At 38.9% G+C, this 25,741-nt stretch overlaps 1 protein-coding gene across 5 annotated transcripts in view; it reads right to left on the bottom strand.

Annotated features, from left to right (window-relative positions):
• Nucleotides 1–25,741, bottom strand: part of PLEKHH2 (pleckstrin homology, MyTH4 and FERM domain containing H2) — a 143,292-nt gene that overhangs the window by 53,851 nt on the left and 63,700 nt on the right. For all 5 annotated transcript variants that reach the window (XR_004257237.1, XR_004257238.1, XM_032239432.1 and 2 more), the window contains exons 7-15: nucleotides 24,450–24,635; nucleotides 20,895–21,856; nucleotides 17,422–17,497; nucleotides 15,378–15,472; nucleotides 14,235–14,379; nucleotides 13,069–13,205; nucleotides 12,847–12,957; nucleotides 12,600–12,686; nucleotides 10,183–10,341 (exon numbers count right to left, since the gene is read on the bottom strand). Coding sequence is in view for 3 of the 5 variants with exons in the window: in XM_032239432.1 (XP_032095323.1) it covers nucleotides 10,183–10,341; nucleotides 12,600–12,686; nucleotides 12,847–12,957; nucleotides 13,069–13,205; nucleotides 14,235–14,379; nucleotides 15,378–15,472; nucleotides 17,422–17,497; nucleotides 20,895–21,856; nucleotides 24,450–24,635 (1,958 nt within the window). In the remaining 2 variants the exon portion in view is untranslated. The remainder of the gene's footprint in view (nucleotides 1–10,182; nucleotides 10,342–12,599; nucleotides 12,687–12,846; nucleotides 12,958–13,068; nucleotides 13,206–14,234; nucleotides 14,380–15,377; nucleotides 15,473–17,421; nucleotides 17,498–20,894; nucleotides 21,857–24,449; nucleotides 24,636–25,741) is intronic.

Here is a 25,741-nt window from a genome sequence, read left to right as displayed (position 1 = left end):
TGCTGTATAGAAGCTCTGGAGTTTAAATAGATCCCATTTGTCTATTTTGGCTTTTGTTGCCATTGCTTTTGGTGTTTTAGTCATGAAGTCCTTGCCTATGCCTATGTCCTGAATGGTTTTACCTAGGTTTTCTTCTAGGGTTTTCATGGTGTTAGGTCTTATGTTTAGATCTTTAATCCACCTGGAGTTAATTTTAGTGTAAGGTGTCAGGAAGGGGTCCAGTTTCTGCTTTCTGCACATGGCTAGCCAGTTTTCCCAACACCATTTATTAAACAGGGGATCCTTTTCCCATTGCTTGTTTTTCTTAGGTTTGTCAAAGATCAGATGATTGTAAATGTGTGGTGTTGCTTCTGAGGCCTCTGTTCTGTTCCACTAGTCTATGTCTCTGTTTTGGTACCAGTACCATGCTGTTTTAATTACTGTAGCCTTGTTTGAAGTCAGGCAGCATGATGCCTCCAGCTTTGTTCTTTTTGCTTTGGATTGTTTTCACTATGCAGGCTCTCTTTTGGTTCCATATGAAGTTTCCAGTTCTGTGAAGAAGGTCATTGGTAGCTTGATGGGGATAGCATTTAATCTATAAATTATTTTGGGCAGTATGGCCATTTTCACAATGTTGATTCTTCCCAACCATGAGCATGGAATGTTTTTCCATCTGTTTGTGTCCTCTCTTATTTCGTTGAGCAGTGGTTTGTAGTTCTCCTTGAAGAGGTCCTTTACATCCTTTGTTAGTTGTATTCCTAGGTATTTTATTCTCTTTGTAGCAATTGTGAATGGGAGCTCACTTTTGATTTGGCTGTTTGTATGTTATTGGTGTATAGAAATGCTTGTGGTTTCTGCACATTGATTTTGTATCCTGAAACTTTGCTGAAGTTGCTTATCAGTTTCAGATTTTGAGCTGAGATGATCGAGTCTTCTAAATATACAATCATGTTGTCTGCAACTAGAGACAATTTGGCTTCCTGTTTTCCTAACTGAATACCCTTTATTTCTTTTTCTTGCCTGATTGCTCTGGTTAGAACTTCCAATACTACACTGAATAGGAGTGGTGAGAGAGGGCATCCTTGTCTTGTGCCAGATTTCAAAGGGAATGCTTCCAGTTTTTGCCCATTCAGTATCATAATGGCTGTGGGTTTGTCGTAAATAGCTTTTATTATTTTGTGATACATTCCATCAATACCTAGTTTATTGAAGGTTTTTAGCATAAACGGCTGTAGAATTATGTTGAAGGCCTTCTCTGCATCTATTGAGATGATCATGTGGTTTTTGTCGTTGGTTCTGTTTATGTCATGGATTACATTTATAGACTTGTGTATGTTGAACCAGACTTGCATCCCTGGGATGAAGCCTACTTGATCACGATGAATAAGCTTTTTGATTTGCTGTTGCATTCTGTTTGCCAGTATTTTATTGAAGATTTTTGTGTTTATGTTCATCATGTATATTGGCCTGACATTTCCTTTTTTTGTTGCGTCTCTGCCGAGTTTTGGTATTAGGGTGATGTTGGTCTCATAAAATAAGTTGGGGAGGATTCCCTCTTTTTGTATGTTTGGAATAGTTTCAGAAGGAATGGTAACAGCTCTTTGTATGTCTGGGAGAATTCGGCTGTAAACCCGTCTGGTCCTGGACTTTTTTTAGGTGGTAGGCTATTAATTGCTGCCTCAACTTCAGCCCTTGTTATTGGTCTATTCAGGGTTTTGACTTCTTCCTGGTTTAGTCTTGGGAGAGTGCAAGTGTCCTGGAATTTATCCATTTCTTCCAGATCTACTGATTTGTGTGCATAGAGTTGTTTGTAGTGATCTCTGATGGTAGTTTGTATGTCTGTGGAATCGATGGTAATGTCACCTTTATCATTTTTTATTGCATCTATTTGATTCTTCTTTTCTTTTTTATTAGTCTAGCTAGCAGTCTATCTATTTTGTTGAACTTTTCAAAAAACCAGCTCCTGGATTTGTTGATTTTTTGAAGGGTTTTTTTGCGTCTCTATCTCCTTCAGTTCTGCTCTTAGTTATTTCTTGTCTTCTGCTAGCTTTTGAGTTTTTTTGATCTTGCTCCTCTAACTCTTTCAATTTTGACGATAGGGCATTGATTTTAGATCTTTCCTCACTTCTCATGTGGGCATTTATTGCTATGAATTTCCCTCTAGACACTGCTTTAAATGTGTCGCAGAGATTCTGGTACGTTGTGTCTTTGTTCTCATTGGTTTTGAAGTACATTTTTATTTCTGCCTTCATTTCATTGTTTAACCAGTCGACATTCAGGAGCCAGTTGTTCGTTTTCCATGAAGTTGTATGGTTTTCAGTTAGTTTCTTAATTCTGAGTTCTAATTTGATTGCACTGTGGTCTGAGAGACTGTTTGTTATGATTTCCGTTCTTTTACATTTGCGGAGGAGTGATTTACTTCCAATTATGTGGTCAATTTTAGAGTAAGTGCGATGTGGTGCTGAGAAGAATGTATATTCTGTGGATTTGGGGTTGAGAGTTCTTTAAATGTCTATTAAGTTTGCTTGGTCCAGATCTGCGTTCAAGTCCTGGATTTCCTTGTTGATTTTCTGTCTCGTTGATCTGTCTAATATTGACAGTGGAGTGTTAAAGTCTCCCAGTATTATTATGCGGGAGTCTAAGTCGCTTTGTAGGTCATTAAGGACTTCCTTTATGTATCTGGGTGCTCCTGTATTGGGTGCATATATATTTAGAATGGTTAGCTCTTCTTGTTGTATTGACCCTTTTATCATTATGTAATGCCCTTCTTTGTCTCTTTTGATTTTTGTTGGTTTAAATTTCATTTTATCAGAGACTAGGATTGCCACCCCTGTTCTTTTTTTTTTTTTGCTTTCCATGTGCTTGGTAAATCTTCTTCCATCCCTTTATTTTGTTTCTATGTGTGTCTTTGCACATGAGGTGGGTCTCCTGAATACAGCACACCGATGGTTCTTGGCTTTTTATCCAATTTACCAGTCTGTGTCTTTTGATTGGGGCATTTAGTCCATTTACATTTAATGTTAATATTGTTATTGTTATATGTGAATTTGATCCTGTCATTTTATTACTGGTTGGTTGTTTTGCTCTTTGGTTGGTGTAATTTCTTTATTGCGTCATTGGTCTTTACCATTTGGTTCTTTTTTGCAGTGGCTGGTATTGGTTTTTCCTTTCTGTGTTTAGTGCTTCCTTCAGGAGCTCTTGTAGGGCAGGTCTGGTTGTGACAAAATCTCTCAGCAATTGCTTGTTTGCAAAGGATTTTATTTCTCCATTACTTATGAAGCTTAGTTTGACTGGATATGAAATTCTGGTTTGAAAGTTCTTTTCTTTAAGGATGTTGAATACTGGCCCCCACCCTCTTCTGGCTTGTAGGGTTTCTGCTGAGAGATCCACTGTGAGTCTGATATGCTTCCCTTTGTGGGTGACCTGACCTTTCTCTCTTGCTGTCCTTAGTATTTTTTCCTTCATTTCAACCCTGGTGAATCTGATGATTATGTGCCTTGGGGTTGCTCTTCTAGAGGAGTATCATGGTGTTCTCTGTATTTCCTGTGTTTGAATGTTGGCCTGCCTTGCTAGGTTGGATAATATCCTGAAGAGTGTTTTCCATCTTGGATTCATTCTCCCCGTCATCTTCCGGTACACCAGTCAAGCATAGATTAGGTCTTTTCACATAATCCTGTATTTCTGAAAGTCTTTGTTCATTTCTTTTCACTCTTCGTTCTCTTTTCTTGCCTTCTTGTTTTATTGCATTGAGTTGATCTTCAATCTCCGATATCCTTTCTCCTGCTTGATCTATTTGGCTACTGAAACTTGTATATGCTTCTCGAAGTTCTTGTGCTGTGTTTTTCAGCTCCATCAAGTCGTTTATGTTCTTCTCTAAGCTGGTTATTCTAGTTAGCATTTCTTCTAACCTTTTTTCAAGGTTTTTAGTTTCTTTACGTTGGGATAGAACACATTCCTTTAACTCAGAGAAATTTGTTATTACCCACCTTCTGAAGCCTGCTCCTGTCAATTTGTCAAATTCGTTCTCCATCCAGCTTTGTTCCCTTGCTGGTGAGGAGTTGTGATCTCAAGGTGGGGGAGAGGCATTCTGGTTTTTGATGGTTTCATTCTTCTTGTGCTGGTTTCTTCCCATCTCCTTGGATTTATATAGTTTTGATGTCAGGTAGCTGCTTGGGGAGGTGGCCTTTACTTTGTCTGCCTGCAGAGGTGCTGCTGGGCTGCCACGGATTCAGGGGAGCTACTGCATCTTTTATTTACTCAGGAAAATTAGGCTGGCTTCTGCAATGGCGGCTTCCTTTCACCCCGCTGAGCTCAATCATTCCTGTTCACTCTCTCACTGATGTTCTGGGTGCGAAACTCTGGTATGAGAGTTTTTAGCCTGCTGGCTTTGTGTGGGGGTAGCAAACCTGTCCTGCCGTATGGGCTGTTTCCCTGTTTTCAGCTCCCTTCCTCTCTAGGGGGCAGGTGGCTCCATCCAGCCAACTTTCTGGCTTTCGCATCAGCCAGTGCTTCCACCTAGATCTATGCTGACAATCCTGGTGCCGTGGAAGTTGCTGTTCTGCCCTGTTTAGGCAGCTCACTGAGGCTTTTCAGCCCAGCACAGATCTCCTGTTCTGTGGGTTGTAGAGGGCTTGGGTCGAGCACTGTAGGTGAACCGAAGTCCCAGAGGGGGAGATGCCCTGGTCCTCTGGTCACGTGCACAAACCTCCTGAGTGGGGCAGTGCCCTGCCTTGCCTCAACTTGCCCTATTTGGTTTATACCCGCTGTCCAGCCAGACCCACAAAATGAATCTGGTACCTTGTTTGGAATTGTGGAGACCACTCAGCTTCTGCGTCTTTCTTGCTTGGAGCTGCTTTCTAGAGCTGCCTCTTATTCAGCCATCTTGGGATCCCCACCCTATGCCAGGCGCTGTTCTAACACAATTTATATGTTTATATAATTCATTTAATCCTCCCAATACCTTGTGAGGTTGGCTTTACTATTATCCCCATTTTACAGATGAGTATACTAAGGCACAGAGCCTGTAAGTAACTTCTTCGAGGTCACACAGGTGGTAAGTGGCAGAGCCAGGACTTGTGCCCAGGCAGTGTTTCCCACCCTTGCCCTTGCCTCTTAGCCACACTGTCTCCACATTCTTACTCTCTTTACTTCCAATAACCTTTGCTGTCCCTCCACTTTTGCCACCTATCCCCTTAGCCATACGTTAATCCTTTTTTCTTCACTGGGAACTGCTCCATTTCTGCAATTTACTTTCTATTCTCTGATCACAACTTCCTCCCAGTTCCTACTACTTCCCTCCCCCTCTCACTTACCACACTCCTATTCCTGTTTTTTGTTTGTTTGTTTGTTTGAGATAGAGTCTCACTCTGTTGCCCAGTCTGGAGCACAGTAGCATGATCTTGGCTCACTGTAACCTCTGCCTCCCAGGTTCCAGTGATTCTCCTGCCTCAGCCTCCTAAGTAGCTGGGATGATAGGCACACGCCACCATCCCAGGCTAATTTTTGTATTTTTAGTAGAGATAGGCTTTCACCATGTTGGCCAGGCTGGTCTCGAAATTCTGACCTCAGTGATCTTCCCACCTTGGCCTCCCAAAGTGCTGGGATTACAGGCATGAGCCACTGCACTTGCCCACACACTTATTCTTTGACCTCATTCATAATTTTAAGCCCCTTGATCCTTCCATTTTATTCTAGCTTATCAGTTACCTCCTGGACCCACAGCTTCTCCGCCAACCTGGAATTCCATGTTTCATCATGAAACAACTCTTGCTCTGGGACCTATGATTATGCTGTATTCCTATGCGTCTATCAAATTAACAAAATTCCATCTCCATTTACTTTTAAATAATCCAGTGAAGAATGTGGAAGTTACAGTGGGTAATAACTGTTGAAACTGGATGATGAATATATGAGGGCACATTATATTATTCCCTCTATTTTCAGATATGTTGGCAATTCTCATAATAAATCATTAATTTCAAATATCATCTTGATAGATATGTGGTAAAGCAAGCAAAATGGTGATTGTAGAAACAAGGTGATGGGAATATGGGTGGTCACTGTAAAATTATTTTGCTTTTTTGCATATTTGAAAATTTACATGATAAAATGTTAGAAAAAAAATCACTATCCTCAGTTCAGTACAATGTAAATCCTCTGCTCCTATTTCTGGGCATCTGAAGATGTTAGAGAAAAATAACCAATATGAACTCAAATCAGAAAGTCTGGTGGGCCTTCAATAACACTTATCAAGCCTTCTATTTATCCTAGGGTATATCCTACTTTCCTGAATGATTATTCTCCATCCTTTTCCCCACTCCTAGTAAATAACATTGTCTTACAGAATAATGTTCATTGAGAAAACTGAGGGTATTAGACATGCTGTCACTCAATGTCCCACAAACTTAAGGTACTCACCTGCACCCTTCCTCACCTTTCCTCTGGTTTCAGCCCTTCCAGTGTGCCTTCCCACCGCATCCAGCCACCCACTTCTTCTGCACGTTGTCTTTAATCTCAGTCCTCCCCTCTTTCAACTGTCTTCCCCTTAGTTTGTAAACTCAAGGCATATCTTTCCCATACTAAAAAATGCCTCTCCTGACTCTAGGTTCCCTCTAGCTTGATTCTAATGGACTGAAAGGTAGAGACAGTCCTTCAAACTCAAATACTTCACTTATTAGTCTCCCATTTACCCTTTAGCCCACTGAAGGCAATGTGTCTTCTCCTCTGAGCACATGTGACACACAATCCCTTCTGGTCATAGGCGTTACTCTCAGGTCTCTTGCACACATCTCCTTACTATGCCCTTAAATTTCCAAGCATTCCCCTGCTCTCCCCTGCCCTACACAATTGCCACATGTATGCTAATGATTCCCAGAAGCCTCCTCTCCAATTTAGCCCTCCATCTCTCTCCTCTGATGTTCTGGTGTTCTGCTGCTTGCTGGACTTCAACTAAGACATCCTCAGGAGCTCTTGATGTCTTCCAAAATAACCTTCCCATCTTCCAAAAACTGCTCCTCTTTCCTGAGCTCTCTCTTATCTGCTATCATCTTTCCACCAGGCATCTTTATCTCTTCTACTTCCTAACCCCAAGTTCAATCAAACCAAATTATTTAAATTCATCCTCTCCTCTTTTCCTGTAATCCCTTCAGAGTCTCATCCTCTTCATGGGAACAAATTCCTTAACTGTTCTTAGAACCTCCACCTTGCCTCCCACTAATTCATCTTCCTCTCAGCAGAGTAATCTGTTAGCAACATGAATATGCCCATACCCCTGTTACAAACCCAAAGGGTTTCGAACAGTCTTCAGGATAGAGACTTAAGTCCTTAAAAAGACAAAAATAGCTCTCCACCATCCATAGGCCCCTCTAGCTTTTTCTCACAGCTCACTACAACCTCCACCTCCCAGGTTCAAGCAATTTGCCTGCCTCAGCCTCTCGAGTAGCTGGGATTACAAGTGCCTGCCACCACACTTGATTTTTAGTAGACACGGGGTTTCACCATGTTGGTCAGGCTGGTCTCAAACTTCTTACCTCAGGTGATCCACTCACCTTGGCCTCCCAAAGTGCTGGGATTACAGGGATAAGCCACTGCTTTGAGACTCTAAGCCTTCATTCATGGTGTCTCCTAGTCTGGGGTACCCTTCTGCCCATTCCCATGTGGTATAACTAACTCCTACTCCTCCTTGAAGACTCAGCACAGGTAAATCTTCTCTCAGACGTCATTCCTGACACATTTCAATAATTGAACTTTACATATATCATTATAAATAAGCTTTTGTCTCCCTCTTTCTTGGTAGATTATAAGGCTCTCGGAGGAATGGGACAATGGCCTATTCATGTTACTATCTTTCAGCACATTGTGCTGCAATGTGGTAACTGCATAATACATTTTTGTTTTTAAGTAACTTAATTTTTATATAGAAAATGTCCTTAAGCATTAAAATAAAAATTGCAAGAGTGAATGTCTAGAATCAAATTAGTCATGTTCTTAGTATCTACCTAGATTATTCTGTACTTAATATGTGACAACCTGAAAAAACTTCTTCCCCTCCAAGTTATTCAAATGCAATTCTATACTATCTCATATTACAGCCTGAATGTGAGTCAGAACAAGTCACTCAGAATAACTGAGGGAAGCTGTTCCCCCATAAGGTTCTGAGGGTGAAAATATGGGGTGGACAAGCACAAATGGCAGGAAGGGAACTTAATAAGCATCCTGTGTATAAAACCTAATAATTTGGTCATCCGAGAATCCCATCAACTCATATACTCTTTTAAAACGCAATTGTGAAATGGGAAGTGGAGAATCGCAGAAATGTTACAGGAGCGGAAACTGACATGCCATGCTAATAAAATGAAACAAGCAAGCATACAAAAAACCTAATTGTGGGAGAAGTAATAAACCTTTAGCCATGTGATCATATTAAATTCTTAGGATTTGATATACATATGTGGTCCTTGAAACAGAAGCACAGCTCTTTTTATGAATTATAGTAAGAATGTGATTTAAAGTAGCACTGTGTTCACTGGAAAAGTCCTGTGCAAATATTTCGTTCCCTAACCCATCAGTAACTAAGAAAACATTTTCATAGTCATATTTTAGAAAAAACATAGTGATAGTATATCTCTTTGTTTAATGCAATGGTGAATTATTTTTTACCTTTGCTATAATTGGTCAGTCCTTTTAAATATTATGGAATAGCTCCCACCTACATTCCCACATTATTAATAGAATAAACTACACAGTAGCATAATTCCTTTCCATCTAATTTTTCGTCTCTTACTTAATCAGAGTACACGAATGAGGAGTGACTATGTGTGTATAAATATTTTATTGTATTTTTTTAAAAGGTGACCAATAGGACTTTTTAAAACTTAAAAATAATGTTAAGTATAAGTCAATACTTATTCATTGTAAAAAAAAAAACAGATTAAGCAAAAATAAAATAAAATCATAGAGATAACCAATATACCTTGATATACTTCCCATTCAGACATTTTTCTATAAATACTTAGAACAAATAAGGAATAATAATGTAATACTGTACTCTACTTCTCACTTAATACATCATATTTCTATAGCATTAGATATTCTTTTTCAACATTTAAAAGGCTGCATAGTAAAGCATTATATGGTTGTACACAGCTATACCTTACCCTACATCTAAGTTGATCCCAATTCTTCTTTATTATGAATGATGCTGTGCAAGGAATCTTTCTGGGGTAATGAAAATGTTTTGTATCTTAGCAAAGTCACGTTAAATAGCTTTTAAAACTAATCAAACTCTATACTTAAGATCTGTGCATTTCAGATACATTAATTATAGCTCATTTTTTAAAACAGGAAAAAAAATGCTGTGAGGAATATCTCATAATTAAATCTTTTGCCAATTAAAACCATTTCCTCAGAATACATTTTTAAAAACTGAGACTGCTAGATCAAAAGAGATGTGTATATGTGTACATGTGTGTGTGTGTTTTTAAAATATTTAATATTGATTTGTTCATTCAGAATTATTGGCTGAGTTAACACTTCAGCCAAGACATTGCCAAACTGCCTTCTAGAGTAATACTCTCGCTAGCAGATTTCCTTCTTTTTTTCTATTGCCTCTATAATTGCAGAAACTAGCATTTTCTTAATCTGTGTCAATACTAGGTTTCAAAATTTGTAAAAATGTTTTACCTTTCACCAGATTTTAAAAAGTGGCACCTATTATTTTAATCTGTGCTTTTTAAAAAAATTCTGAGTGACAGTAAAATATTTTTCCAAATGCTTATTGATCACTTGTATTCCTTCCAACCTCGATGATCTCTTCTCCTTTCCCACTGAGTCCTTGGTTCCCTTCCCCCCAGTTGGTATTCACTGTTTGCATACTGATGAGAAAAAAAGTGTTAAATATTAATGATATTAACCAGTTTTCACATGTTCCAAAAACCTCTTCAAACTTTTTCAATCCTTCCTTATAAAATTCTGCTCATAGATTTTTTTTTAATAGAGTCTTTACATTTCTACATATTATAGTCAAATCTGTCACTTTTCATCTTTATAGTTTTTGTCTTGGGCATCATACTTTAAAACGCCCTTCCCTGTCCCCTAGATCATCTAAATATTCATTATATATATTCTCTGGCATCCCATTTTCAGTGATCATGGGGCTCATGCCCGTAGTTGCCTGGGGCATTGCTATGCACAGGAGGTTCCTACCTTAGTGAGCAATCCCTTCACAGTGGGTTTGCCCTCAGGCTGCAGGGAAAGTGGGTTGGCAGCTTGTACTCGAAGAACATTTTGTAACACTTTAATCCATTCTTCTAATATATTAGGAGAATCTGCAGTCAGATAGTATGTGTGTTTTTCAGTGGTCAACTAGAATGCAACAAGAAAGGCATGGGAAAGAAAATTGTGAAGATTTAGGATTGCATTTCCTTGTTCATTATTCAAACATCATTACTTAACATGGAAGCAAACATGCTAAACCTCCACTTGCAGGTTCTAAATAAATGACTATGGTATCATTTAGAATATTTTAACCACTTTGTGAGAATCACAGCAATTAAATTTTAGTTGAAATAATTTTGTTACTTCAGTTTACTTTAAAACTTTTCATAGTATTTGATTTTGGGGTTATGGCTTTGTATCTTGTTTATTTGTCACATTTTCCTTTTCTCTCTTAAATGTGCTACAGATTCCTACTTATTGAAATGAGAAGCAGAATGATTCAAGAGGTCTTTGGTTTTTGTTGGTGTTGTTGCTGTTTGTCTGTCTATTTTTTTTTTTTTTTTGAGACGGAGTTTCGCTCTTGTTGCCCAGGCTGGAGTGCAATGGCACAATATCGGCTCACTGCAACCTCCGCCTACTAGGTTCAAGCGATTCTCCTGCCTCAGCCTCCTGAGTAGCTGGGATTACAGGCATGCACCACAATGCCCGGCTAATTTTTTGTATCTTTAGTAGAGATGGGGTTTCTCCATGTTGGTCAGGCTGGTCTCAAACTCCCGACCTCAGGCGATCTGCCCACCTTGGCCTCCCAAAGTGCTAGGATTACAGGCTTGAGCCACTGCAGCCGGCCAAGAAGAGGTTTTTTAATTCAAATGAAGAAATCTATTATAAATAAAATGAGAAGATCTTGCATATAAGAAGAGAAATTCTTGGAACAAGCATACGATTAGATATTATTAACTCACAATTTTCCAGTCTCAAATTAGCCACACTGCAAATGTTCCAAATATTTCAGAAGCTTACAAATGATTCTTAACTGCCATGCTCAAAGACAAAACTTTCCTTGATTCTCTTTTCTAAATTTTTGAGGGGTTTTCAGGTATCATTTACTGGAAACATTGATAATGTACCTTTCTGGCAAAGCTGTCTTCCGCCCTCCAAAGGAGCAATATGGAAAAACACTGGTTATTGAAAACATTTCAGAAAAAAAGTGTCTGAATTTAAATTACATATACTAGAATATCTCAACAGCCTGTGTTTTAAAGTTAACAGATTTCTGGCAAGACTGGCCTTCTGTGTGAGTAAAATGGGCAGCAGCTACCTCTACAGGGTGACTTGCTTGGCAGCACAGTCCCTCTGCTCACCAATATATTTCCCACTTAAATGTTCTGGCATCTGAAGTTCATACAAGAACTGCCATTTCCAGTGAGTGATGGAGGGGCTGGATGCCTTCGATGACCTGATGCAGCAGACCCACATCCAGCCCTGGTACCTGCGGGTGGAGAGGGCCACCAGCAAGGCCTCCCCAGTGCACTGAATGTCTCTGCACAGAGCAGGGGGAAGGCAGCAGAAGACGCTAGCTGTCAAGGCCTGGGCCACTGGGCCAGCGCCTGGCAATGCTTGTCCAGGCAGGATCATTCTGGCTCTTGCCACCCACCCCAGACAGCCCTCTCACTTGTAACACTGGGCACCTGCTGGGGCCCAGAAGGATGCTGGGGAGGAGTTCCAGCCCTGCCTTTGCCCTGGGGGAACCCCTCCCTGTCCCAGCCTCCCTGCACTGCCACCCCTCTCCCAGGGCCCTCAGTGGCTGTCCTGTGGCTACATCCTGTGAGTGGAGGACCCTCAACCAGACAGCAGGATGGTTTATTTTCAGTAGAATCCCACCCCTGGGTTCCCTTAGTTCCTGATCTTCTCAAGCCTCCCAGGACCGGGACATGCTTGCACTAAAGGATAGGTTTGTGATACCCAACGTGGCAGACATCTCACGGGAAAGAAAAAAAAAAAGAACTGTCATTTTCAGATTCTATATTTAAATACAAACATTCCTGAATTTCATAGTACATTATATAACTAACGTCTTCTTCAGAATTCATTTACCAGATAGCTCTTCCTTAAAATAGCTTCACAGTCTGACAGCTGAGAATACCTGGTAGATTAAACATGAGGAAAGAAGAGTATAAAGGAAGAAAGGTGAAGAAAGTGTAGGGGGGGTTACCCAACACAAATCTAACTTATAGTTTTAACCAAAAATTCTTGGACTTTCACATACTTCCAAGGCATCAAACTAACCCCAAAGTGAATAAAGAAACACTGAATTATTCAATCTCCTTTCAATTAGGTGGATAATTGAGAATTGAGTTTAGCATGATAGGGATTAAAAAAAAAAAGAGTAAAAAAAAGTTAAATACCTGAACTGTTTGTTTGTTATCTCCTCTTAAAATACTACAGGATGCACTAAGCTCAATATGGCCCTGGGGTTTTCTAATTACATCGCTCTGCATGAAAGGAAGAAAAACAAATGTAAAGTGATTAACTTTAACAGTAACCATAAGAAATTATTTGTATCATTATTTGCATTATGAGAAGGAAATCAATCAGGCATCTGATTTATAGTTTGAGGAATTATGTTCTAAACAGCAAACATTTTCCACTCACCGGAGATTTGTAGTAAAGTAATTCACCACCTTTAAGAACAAACCACCGCCGCTTCCATGACTTGACTTTACCACTCATTTTTAATAAATAACCAGATTTTTCCAGTGGTTCCTAATTTTTAAAAGATTAAAAAAAAAAAAAAAACCCAACTATTTTCAGTTTCCTTTTGTAGGCTCAAACTGACTGACTCATTAATTTTTAAAAATCAGATTCAATATTTACATTTTTTCCATTATCACTGGAAGATGAGCAAGTTTTTGGGAGTTTCTGCTCTGGCTGTGAGTACTCTGTGTCTGTGGAGTAAGCGTCAGGAGGAATAGCATAATCACTTTCCGAAGCCACAGAGGAGAGAGACACACCTAAGACAACAAAGAAAAACATCAAGTCAGTATTTTATACTGGGGAGGGCTCAACACCGGCTCTGAGTGCTCCTACAGAATGCAATTATTCCTGAATCAAAGCTTCCCTAGAAGCTTTGATTTTTTCTCATTCCTTTGGCTATGAATAACTTTTAAAGCAGAAAATAGAACTAAGGGGCAGAAACTGTCATGTAAATCTCTAAGGAAGTGAAAGGAACAGGAATCATATTTTGGCATGATTATAATCACACAGCTATTTTACATATATAAAATATATGCAAGAGTCTACTCATGTATCTTTTATTAAGAATTAAAATATGTGTATTTACACATTGATAAATAGGCAAACAAATGTTGAACCTTAATTCATCGAGATTTTCACAATCACATTTTAAATTAATTTCTGTAATCACTTTTAAATTAATTTCTGTAATCCAGAGGTTCCACGGAACACAGTTGGAAAACCCACAGACACACCATGCTGCATTAGGGGCTTTTATAAAATACAGATGCCATTTAGTGCAATTAGATCTCTCTGTAACTGCTACCTACACACAGAATTTCTTTAAAATCCACTAAAAATCATAGACATATCCCAAGTAAAGCTTTGGTTGTTCTCTAACGTCAGTTTAATTGACAAATTTTAAGGTATATTTTCTGCCAGTTAGCAGTGTAACAAATTTAGCTGAAATAAGTCTATTTCACAAACTATCCAAAATGCCAAGAGAGAAACCTCATTTTGGCCAATTATCTCACTTTATTCCAACAATCAGGTGATCTCCCTCTCACAGACAATATAAGGCTAAAAAAAAGAAAAGAAAAAGACTATATAATTTGTTGGAAATCACAGAGAATTAAGAAGAGAATTAGGACTAGAATATAAATGTATCAGTCATAGGCTAAAGTTCTCTTCACGAGGGTCGGAAGCAAGTTCTTTGATTTAAAAAATATCCTATTATAGAGATAAAATTCCCAATTAATATTCAGAATGATCTGGAGTTGCCTCATATGCCTGCAATCTTCCCTCACCTCGTTTCATGGCTCTGGGGCTGCCTGGCCCACTCCTACTGTGTGAGTCTGACTCTGACGTCCGGGAGCTGGATCTGGAGCTGTCTTCTTCCTCTGACCCAGATGAGTCATCCAGGAAAGGGCTGCTACTTATTTGGGTCGCCTTCTAAAGAAAAGCAGAACCACCCGCTTGTATCCATCCCTAACGTTAGCACTCATCCAAGAAAGGGCTGTTAGTTACTAGGGTCGCCTCCTAAAGAAAAGCAGAGCAACCTCCCCATATCCAACCCTGAGGTTATCACTTTCTTTAGATAACAGAAAGTTTAACAGGAAGAAGTCATAACATCTGATTTTTTTTTTTTTTTTTTTTTTTTTTTTGAGACAGAGTCTTGCTCTTGCGGCCCAAGCTGGAGTGCAATGGCATGATCTCGGTTCACTGCAACCTCCGCCTCCTGGGTTCAAGTGATTCTCCTGCCTCAGCCTCCCGAGTCACTGGGATTACAGGCCCTTGCCACCACGCCCAGCTAATTTTTGTATTTTTAGTAGAGACGGGGTTTCACCATGTTGGTCAGGCTGGTCTTGAACTCCCAACCTTGTGATTCGCCCACCTCAGCTTTCCAAAGTGCTGGGATTACATATGTGAGCCACCATGGCTGGCCAGCATATGATTTTTAAAAGAAATTCGGGAATGTATTTTGCTGTTACCAAAATCATGTTGTTAAACCCCGAATTCTAATTAGCAATTATAAAAGATTCCTGAAAATATAACGTTGTCAATACTTGATAATCCTTCTTTTAACTAATACTTCAAGAAAGGAAGGGGTACCCTGGCACTGATACAAAGATCTGCCTAAATTAGGAGTTTTCATTACATTATTCATAGTATGTCTCCTTTAAACAATTCATGGCCATGGGGAGGTGGGGGAATCACATGGGACACTGTAAAAACTGGCTCAGACCTCTAATATTCTGATAAGAATAAGTGTCTTCTCCAGACCTTTCCATTGCTTCTTTTTTATGATATGTTAATGTGAACTTGTAAAACTCTCTATAAAGGGAGAGCCTGTGTAAAATGTTAAAAATGGAATCTGGAGCTGAATTAACAATTTTCTTGATCCATCATGAAGAGAAGCACATGTTTTAACATTAACAATAATGAGTTACCCCCTTCAAAGTTGTATACACTGGGGTGGTCATGTTCTTGTATATCAGAGATGTATAAAGTCCTGATGTGGTATAGGAAAGGGTTACAACAGAATCTGAAACAGAAAAATAGGAAACAACATTTTAAAAAATCTTCTAATTAGCACATTGATCTTTTTCTTAAGATTATAAATTAGCATAATTTCCATTTGAAGAGAAATTGGATTAATACATGATTTACCAATTGTATAGTCTACTTTGTAAATTAAGGAATTTACAGGTTTATTTTTATACTTTTTTACATAGTTCATTATTTCCTCTTGTGTGCTAGTTCCCCAACTAGACTGTAAGCTCTTTGAGAGCAAAAACCATAGCTCTTATTTCCTTGGAATCTCCATGCATACTTTGCTCAGGCTGGGCAGAACTAAGTATAAGCAAGTGCTTACCAACGAACTGATTCAGTGAGCAATACATAGGAAGATATTCTTTGACTATTCATCACCCTATTACCAGCATGGGATCAAAACCACTGTTATGGCAGGGCATGGCGGCTCACGCCTGTAATCCCAGCACTTTGGGAGGCCAAGGCGGTGGATCACTTGAGCCCAGGAGTTTGAGACCAACATGGGCAACATAGCAAAATGTCATCTCTACTAAAAATACAAAAATTAGCCAAACATGGTGGCATACACCTGTAATCTCAGTTACCTGGGAGGCTGAGGCAAAAGAACTGCTTGAATCTGGGAAGCAGAGGTTACAGTGAATCAAGATCGCACAGCTACACTCCAGCCTGGGTGACAGAGCGAGACTTGGTCTCAAACAAAAACCAAAACCACTGTTCTTAAGCCTTTATCAGGTGAATCTGATGTTGAAATATTGGAATTCAATTTCCTGGCTGAGTGTGGTGGCTCACACCTTAATAGCACCTTGAGAGGCTGAGGCAGAAGGATCACTTAAGGCCAGGAGTTTGAGACCAGGCTGGACAACATAGTAAGACCACACCTCCACAGAAAATCTTAAAATTATCAAGCCACAGTGGCATGCACCTGTAGTCCTAGCTAATCTGGAGAGTGAGGCAGGAAGACCACTTGAGCCCAAGAGTTTGAGGCTATAGTGAGCTATGATCATACCACCACTATACTCCAACCTGAAAGAGAGAGTAAGATCCTGCCTCAAAAAAAAAAGGATATAATTTCCTGAATGGAAAGAGCTGCAGATAGTTAAACAGGAATTGAATACCAATAGTTATCTCTAACATATGACTTAATGGTGGGATAGGGAGGAGGTGGTAGAAAAAAACCACAGGAAAATTTCTTTTTATTCCAGACAGTTCTCTGTTGTTTGATTTTATTTTTTACAATGAGCATGCATTGTGTCTACATTAATTTTTTGGAAGAAATAAAGAAAGGGGAAATGTGTTTTAAATTCTGGGGGAAAAGGACATAGGGGCCTACATTTTTACCATTTTAAACAGCTGAAATGCCATAGTTTCTGATTTATTCTCTCTCAGGTTAAAAAAATATATACATCAGAGTTGAGTGTATTTGAGTTCCTACACTAAGATGACTTTCAATTTTAAAATGTAAATCAGCAACCCTAGAAATCATTTTTGAAACTTTACTCAACTCTTTATTCCAATGAATTTAGACATTTAGGAAATTCTTAGTGAATGAAATAGGAATACAAATCACTTTTCTAAACTTTTTTTTATTGTGGTAAAAAACACATAACATAAAATTTACTGTCTTAATCATTTTTAAGTGTACAGTTCAGTAATGTTAAATGTATTCACACCATTTTAAAACAGATGTCTAGAAATTTTTCATTTTGCAAATCTGAAATGCTATACTCAGTAAACAATAAATTCCCTTCTCCCCGCATATCCAGCCCCTGGTAACCACCATTCTGCTTTCTGTTCCTATGAATTTGACTCTTTAAGTACTTCTTTAGGTGGAATCATACAGTATTTGTTTTTTTTGTGGCTGTACCATGTATTTGTATTATGTTATCCCTTAGCAGAAAGTCCTCAAGTTTCATCCAGGTGGCGGCATGCAAAAGCACTTACTTTTATTAACATTCTCCATATTGAAGGCCTCAGACATTCGAATACCTGATTTGGCTACAGCATAAATTCTGCTTTCCTGGGGTAAAAGAGAGAGTTTGAACAGGGTATTTAAAGCAAAAAAAAAAAAGATTACTTTCAGTACACGTTTTTCATTTGCTCTTCATTTAAGATTCACTAGAATACAGCATTATTACAGTTGGCATCATCAGTGCCAACTAAAATATGTCATTGTGAATAGTGCTGAAGAGATTTTTCTCCATCTGCTAGTTATCCCATTACTTATTGTTTTCTCACATTTTTGTTTCATATTTTATAAATTCTTTTGAAAATGTGAAGAAAAAATAAGGTAAAGCTTATTCACAGTTACTGACTACACAAAAATACCACCTTTAATATTCTTATCATTCTAGAACATGGTTGGTGGTGGAGGGTAAAACCAAGAATGGCTATAACATTAAGCTAGAAACCATTTGCAATCACTGATTACACATAAACACAACTTTTAATATTCTACTATTCTGGAACATGGTTAAACAAAGGAAGGAAAAAACCTGAAGTCAGAAATCATAGATAGAGTAGCATTAAATGCTATCGCCTTCCTATGTCAATGTACATTTCACTCAAGTAGAAGAGACACCTAAAGTCAAACAAGAAATAAATATGAGAATTGCAATGGAATTTATATTATCTTGTTCCAAAAGTAGATTATTTTGTTTTCTCTTCTCTTCTGAGAAATCTCTGAAACAGGTATTGGACAGGCTACTAGCTCTGCCCCCTTGAGAAAATGGACCACAAGTAGTTCCTAATGCATACAGCAACATGTCCTGAATTTTGCAATGAGTTTAACTTGGACACAGCTGACTGTCCAGGACATAGTGGGCAACTAAGGCCATCCTCTTCAGGACAGCCAGTGGCCCCTGAGATCTGGCATGAGATATCTGACTATCAGGGATATTTTAGATTGAAAAGTGGTTGGCTGAATGAATCAGATCAAGTTTCTTGGAGTGTGAGATACACACAGAGACAAACAGCAGAGTGGGCAGAACAGAAAGACATATAACAATAAGGCGGTAATCAAGAGATGGGAGGCAGTCGGAAGCCCTAGGAGAGTAGGGGAAAGTATTTAATAGTAGAATTAGGGGACTGGAGGCCTGGGAAGACAAGCTGAGCCACTGGAGCAGGGGCAATGGATGTCACTCGTTTCTATCAGAGATACTGCTGACTCATCACATGTTGTCCCACTAGAGTGAATATTGTAATTTGCATGATATTCCAGTTCAATAAGGATAGGCTATGCCTTAAAATAAACTCTTAGAAATCCTTAAAATAAACTCATATTTATTGAGGTAACTAGAATACATCTCTTTTCCTTGAAACCTGAAAATACCTAACAAACAAAGAAATAAAATCTCAGACTTGGCCAGTCTGCTGGGAGGCTTTTGAAAAGCAATCCTGCTTTTTCAGGAATGAATAGCTTCAGAAGTGTAAGAGAAGACAGAATGCCCGCCCCCATCTCCCCCCAAAAAACGTAGTAGGATGGGTTGCCAAATAAAATCAACTTAAAAGCCTAACCTAAATCTCTAAAAATCACAATAGGCAAGATTTCAATTTCTTGCTGCCTAAAGTATAATTGGAATTCCAAAGATTCACATGCCATTAACTTTCACTTTCTTGTGCTATCCAAAATTCAGTAATAAATACAGAAGGTTTCCTGTGGATATTGAAATGAAATATTTTCTTGGAAGCAAATAAGAGCACATACATCTTAAGGTATGAATATACTAGAAAAACATGTCCACCCTAATTTGCTTAAAGCTGCATCAGTCACAAAATAAAAAATATAATAATAAAAGAACATGACTCCAAAGCAAAAAAGTCCTGCAACCCAGATGTTTCTCTGGAGGCCACAGGTTAAATTATGTCAGTATGTGAAGAAAATCTTAAATCTATAAAAGATCATTTCAGGCCGGGCATGGTAACTCACACCTGTAATCCCAGCACTTTGGGAGGCTGAGGGGGGCAGATCACCTGAGGTCAGGAGTTCAAGACCAGCCTGGCCAACATGGTGAAACTCAGTCTCTACTAAAAATACAAAAAATTAGCTGGTTATGGTGGCAAATGCCTGTAGTTCCAGCTATTCAGGAGGCTAAGACAGGAAAATCACTTAAACCCAGGAGGCAGAGGTTACAGTGGGCCAAGATTGTGCCACTGCACTCCAGCCTGGGAGACAACAGTGAAACTCCATCTCAAAAAAAAAAAAAAAAAAAATTAAAATTAAACAGATCATTTCATTTTATTTCAAATATAGGAAGACTTTTTTTTAGTTTAGCAATATAGATATTCCTTAGAAGAATCACATAATTGATGGGCTAGTTATCCTACTTTTGGTCAATGTTTCAATGGAAGAAGATTCAATCTATTCTAGGTCTGTAGAAAGATGCTTTAGTGAAACCAATGGCCATATAAGCTCACAAAGAAAATTAAATTCATCTTAAAGCCAATCAAATACATGACTAAGTTCAAAAACTGATGACTAACAAGAGTTAAGTGTCCTGGTTCAGAATTCACCCAAAATATCACAGTTAGGGGGAACTCTTCTTTCCTACCCCCAGTGTTTCCTTCCACATGGAGGAACCTCCAGTAATTGAATGCTGCTGATCCTTCTCCACCTATTCACTTTCTTCTCCACAAGAACAAGAGTGGCTTAATATGACTGATAAGCTGAGAAGGAGAAACTGGGCATGCAGTGCCTGCCAGCTTCCTCTCCCCTTTCTCTTGAGAAGTAGCTGCCTGCAGGAAACAAGCATCTGTTCTGTTTTTCTAGGTGGTTAAGTTTTAGAGGGGCAGGCTTCACTGGCAGAATCCTGTGGTGGTCCAGGGCTTCCTGGGACTGGGTGAATCAATCCAGTTAATCTCAAAGTTCAGTATGGGAAAGCTCATTTGCCCACTAATTCTCTTAAATTAGTTGTATCAGTAAATAAGGTAATATTTTGATCTCCCATCTGTCTTGTTATTATCTTATTTTTCAATTGATTCAGAACTCAGTGAGGGAAGAGAAGAAATTATATTCTGAAAACTGGAAAATGTCAGAACAAAGCTGGATTTGAAAAGAAAAAGTAAAACTTGAAAATGAGTGTGGACACTTTGGGAGGCTGAGGCAGGTAGATCACTTGAGGTCAGGAGTTCAAGACCGACCTGGCCAACATGGTGAAACCCCATCTCTACTAAAAATACAAAAATTAGCCAGGCGTGGTAGTAGTCCCAGCTACTCAGGGCTGAGGCAGGAGAATCACTTGAACCCAGAAGGTATGGGTTGCAGTGAGCCAAGATGGCGCCACCGCATTCCAGCTTGGGTGACAGAGTGAGACTCCCTCTCAAAAAAAAAAAAAAAAAAAAAGAAAGAAAGAAAAGAAAAGAAAATGAGTGTTGAGAAAAAACCACTGTGTATGTGTTATGTGCGGCAAAATAATTACCCAAGAAGGAAAACGGTGCAGGGGAGGAGTTGGAGGTTTGCTGCACCCTGCCTTCTTTGCTGAGTCACAGTTTTCCTGATCATCTGAATTTGGAGAGTCCAAGGAGTCAAAGGAAAATAATCCATCATCACAACTTGTGTCCATATTCTCTAAGATTTCTGTACTGTCACCATCAACTAGATCAAGATCAGTTTCCTGAGGTCTCAGTGGTCGTATCATGCTTATAGCATTTCTATTTGTACCAAACATCCTGTCGGAGCTTAACTGTGGCTGGCTTAAGTGTCTTTTGGCTAGTGCTACGCTTATACTGAAAACATTAGGAATCCTTAACTTTGGGGGTGGCAGGTGTGATGAAGGCACTAATTGTGTTCCTTTTCCAGAGAATGAGTTAGGATGCTTTGGCATTAAAGCTGGGGTCAAAATAGGGCTTGGGGTGTTGGCCTCACTCGATGAAGATGAATAATCGAGTCTCTGAGACTGAAATTTTTTGTTCAGTTCATCCGAGGAACTGTCTTGCTCCTTTTTACTTGATTCAGAATTTCCCTTTCCGGGAAGGCTATTCTGAGCTTTCCACTGTGCCTCCTGCTGCCAAGAATATAGCTTCTTATGTTCTGGTCTCTTTATGCCAAAAGTCTCTTCCTCAAATATAGAGCTGCTGTCATCAGATGCTGTCAGATACGTTTCACTCCCCATCCTGCTACACTGGACCCCTTCCTCAGATGTGTGACTGGAGAGGGTGGATGTGCATCTGGACTTGGATCTTCCTTTGCTCCCTTCTTCCTCATCAGAACTCCAGTCACTCACTGGAGCCCCAGAATTCTGGGAGACGCCACCATCTGTGGCAAAGCTTGTTCTTGTTTTCCGATTCTGTTCTGAGCCACAAGGGGTTTGATGCAATGTTCTCTGGCCTCTGTTGTTTTCTAGAACTTGGTTATCAATGGACTTTTCTGGAATTTCCAATTCTAGAAAAGGATACATCATATCAGCATGCTGCCTTTAATAATGTGATATTTCTGTGCATTTATCTTTATGTAACTACACTGTAGAAACTGACACTGCAGAAATTAGCTGGGTGCAGTGGCGTGCACCTGTAGTCCCAGCTACTTGGGAGGCTGAGGCAGGAGGATTGCTTGAGCCCAGGAGCTCAAGGCTGCAGTGAGCTATGATCACAACACTGCACTCCAGCCTGGGTGACAGAGCAAGACTCTGCCTCTATTTTTTTTTTTTAAAGGAATAAACCAGAAATTTAAATAATTTACATTATCTTGTTAGTCTTATGTCTTTTTTAAACACAATTTTGAAAACTATAAGCTTTATATAAAACTCAGAGCCCTAACACATTAATATAATAGTTTCCAAATTGCTTTTTACAAAAAACAAAAAACAAAAAACAAAACATGTTGGGAAAAAAAAAAGGAAATGTGAAACAGGGCAACTCTGACTATCAAAGAAAGCAATCACCAAAAAAAAAAAAAAATGACAGCATTAGTTATATTTTAGAAGCAAGGAAAATGACACCTTCTTTCAACTAAATATTTAAATTATCATAAAGTAAATTTAAGCATAATAAATACAAAGCTATAGTTTAAGAAACAAACTTTGCACCAAACTTCGATACACCGAGATATGCAAAATCATTAAGAAAATATAAACACAGAAAAGCTTTCCTTGCTCTACTTTTGGTTTAATCAAACCTACAAAGTATGTTTTTAAAATAAGAATAACACTCTTTAAAAATATATTTAGATATGGTTTATTTTTATGTATAACATAATTAACAGAATGAACCATTGGCTTCATAAACAAGGAATGAAACTTTTACACTGAAGTGTAGAAAAAAAAGCTTTGAAAACATAAAAACATAGATAGGACCTTCATAATTAAGGAACTAGAGGCTGAATAAACAAACTCTAAAATTTGGTATTAGTCAGTTTGTTAAATTTGCAAATGAGCAAGAGCATCAGTATAGGCAACCTCAGCAGTACTCGACTGTTAAAAAAAGGGAAGGAAATGAAAATGGCTTCTTAAAAGGGAAAAAAAAAGTGCAAGTAGATTGCGTGCAGTGGCCTTCACACCTGTAAATCCCAGCACTTTGGGAGGCCAAGGCTGATGGGCTGTTTGAGCCCAGGAGTTCAAGGCCAGCCTAGGCAACACGGTGAAACCCCATGTCTACAGAAAATACAAAAATTAACAGGGCATGGTGGCATGTGTCTGTAGTCCTGGCTACTAGGGATGCTGAGGTGGGAGGATCACTTGAGGCCGGGAGGTCAAGGCTGCAGTGGGCTGTGATTGTGCCACTGAACTCCAGCCTGGCATACAGAGTGAGATGCAAGATAAGACAAAATGACAAGACAAGACAAGACAAACAGACAGACAGACAGATAGATAGATAGAAGATAGATAGATGGGAAGGGAAGGGAAGGGAAGGGAAAGGGAAGAGCAAGGGAAGGAAAGGGAAGGGAAGAAGGGAGGGGAAGGGGAAGGGAAGGGGAAGGGAAGCGGAAGGTAAGGAGAAGGGATGGGGAAGGGAATGGGAAGGGGAGGGAAGGGAAGGGGAAAGGAGGAAGGAAAGCGAGGAAAGAAAGGGAAAATGGGAAGGAAGGAAGGAAGACAGGGAGGAGGGAGGAAAAAGAAAAGCAAGTAATGGCATGAAAATAAGGTGCAAAGGAGCCTTCTGATTGGAAAAGATATCATTTTCAGAATTTCATTTGAAATTCTGTACCAAGGATACACAATTTTTACTGTTATACTTTTTCTCCTCTGGGGGAAGGAAGTTGGAGCTGAAAGTAGAGAGGATGAAAACTCAGGTCTCTCTAAAATATTTGGGGAAAGTCAACAAAAGAGATTGCGCTAGAGGTGGCAAAGCCAACAGCTGCAAGAAAGCAAAATTCAGAGGTTTTTGTTTGTTTGTTTGTTTGTTTGTTTTGATAGAAGCACTTCAAGACTAGAAGAAGAGTAGAAGTCTGTACATGGGACCAGGGTTTAAATATCTAGGAACACACTTTCCTTTTTGAAGCATTAAAGGAAAATCAAAGCAGTTATTAATTTATCCTCTAGGGTTTTTTTTCTCTAGAAGTTTGCTATGCCAATGTTTAATTTCATGTGTAATATTAGGTAATGTTTTATATTTTAAATAAATAATGAATAGGAAATTCAAACTTTTAATCTGAAACTCAGCTAAACCAAGTACAGCATCTTGTAGGTGGGACTATAACTTTTTAATTTTAAATACCCTTCCACCTACAGCAGGAAAAAAATATGAAGAAGAAAAATCAGTTTCTCCTATGCGTCATTGGCAAAGGCTCTTTCACCTACAGCAGCAAAAAAAATATTAAGATGAAAAATCAGTTTCTCATATGCATCACTGGCAAAGACTCTCAGAAGACACAAAATAATTAGATACACAAAGTTAAATGTTGTCTTGCTCTTTAGAATTCTCATAAAACACCAAATTGTCAGAAAAATAATAAAAATTAAGCTATATTTGGATTAATCTTAGCAAAAATTTTTCCTTTTTGAAAAATGCCAAAGTCAATTCCTGTAGTCCATAAATACCTTCTATGTCTTTTCCTTCAGTGAACTCAGGTTCTTTCAATGATATCTTGCTTATTTCCTCGGATTTTACTACTTGAGGAGGACTCCTTGCTCGAGATAAAAAGCACCCAAAGGTCAAACTGCTCAGGCGCTGGCCTTCTGGAAGCTTTAGTGCGCAGACAGTGGATGACTTCTTTCCTTGAACTTCTACAGTGTGGTTAATCAAAATTAAGATTTGAATTTTTTATAGAAGTTTGTTAAACATAGAACCAACGCATATAAAAACTTGAACAAATCACTCTTTATGCCCAAAAAAAAGCCTAATGGTCATCTTTACTGATGTACAATAACATGGAACTTTCAATGACAAGCACCATATGCCAATGTTTAAATTCTGTTTTATATATTTTAAATGTTCAAAATGTTTTGACTGGAGAGAGAAAAATATCTAATCCCTTTAAGAGTAGTTAGCTCTAAGCAAAGACAAAAACATAAACGATTATAAATAACTAGAGAGCTCTAGCTTCCTGCAAAGTCAAGTATTGACAAATACCAGTTCAGCGCTGGTAAAATTTGCTCAATGTTCCACTGTGAAGGAAAAGAAACTGAGGTCCCGGTTGCCAAAACAACTAAAGGAAATTTGGATCATCCTTGGGGCAACCATCTCATGATAACTGTAATGACTTTTGCTTACTTAGTTTTCAGTAATGAGAAAAAACAGATGGGGAGGTTTGGTCAATGGTAACCACAATATAAAGAGCTTCAATCACTTCTTTAGAGAGAAAAAAAAGAAGATGGATAAAGAATTTAGACAGCTAGTGAAGTGAATAGGTCAGCACCTAGTCACGAATTTAATTCATCTCTCTAGGCCTTTTTTTTTTTTTTTTTAGAGACACGATCTCACTTTGTTGCCCAGGCTGAAGTACAGTGGCATGATCATGGCTCACTGCCGCCCCAAATTCCCAGGCTCAAGTGATCCTCCCACCTCACCTCTCGAACCAGCCCCCAGGCAGCAGAGAGTATAGATGTGTGCCACCATGGCCAGCTAATTTTAAAAAATATTTTTTTTTTTTTTTTAGTGATGGGGTCTCACTATATTGTCCAGGCTGGTCTCAAAGTCCTGGCCTCAAGCAGTCCTCTCACCTTGGCCTCCCAAAATGCTGGGATTACAGGAGTGAGCCATTGCACCTGGTCCATCTCTAGGACCTTTAACATTGCTGCTTATAAAATCAAAAGCATGGTGGTCTCAGTAAGAAAAGCTTCCAAGGAAATATAATTCTTAATGCTAGCAGAACACTAAAGGGTTAAGTTAA

Source organism: Sapajus apella, unplaced genomic scaffold, assembly GCF_009761245.1.
Source record: "Sapajus apella isolate SASKATOON/1434 unplaced genomic scaffold, GSC_monkey_1.0 scaffold44, whole genome shotgun sequence".
Classification (NCBI taxonomy): Eukaryota; Metazoa; Chordata; class Mammalia; order Primates; family Cebidae; genus Sapajus; species Sapajus apella.
Note: the sequence above shows the minus strand (reverse complement) of the source record. Positions and strands in the feature narration are given on the sequence as shown.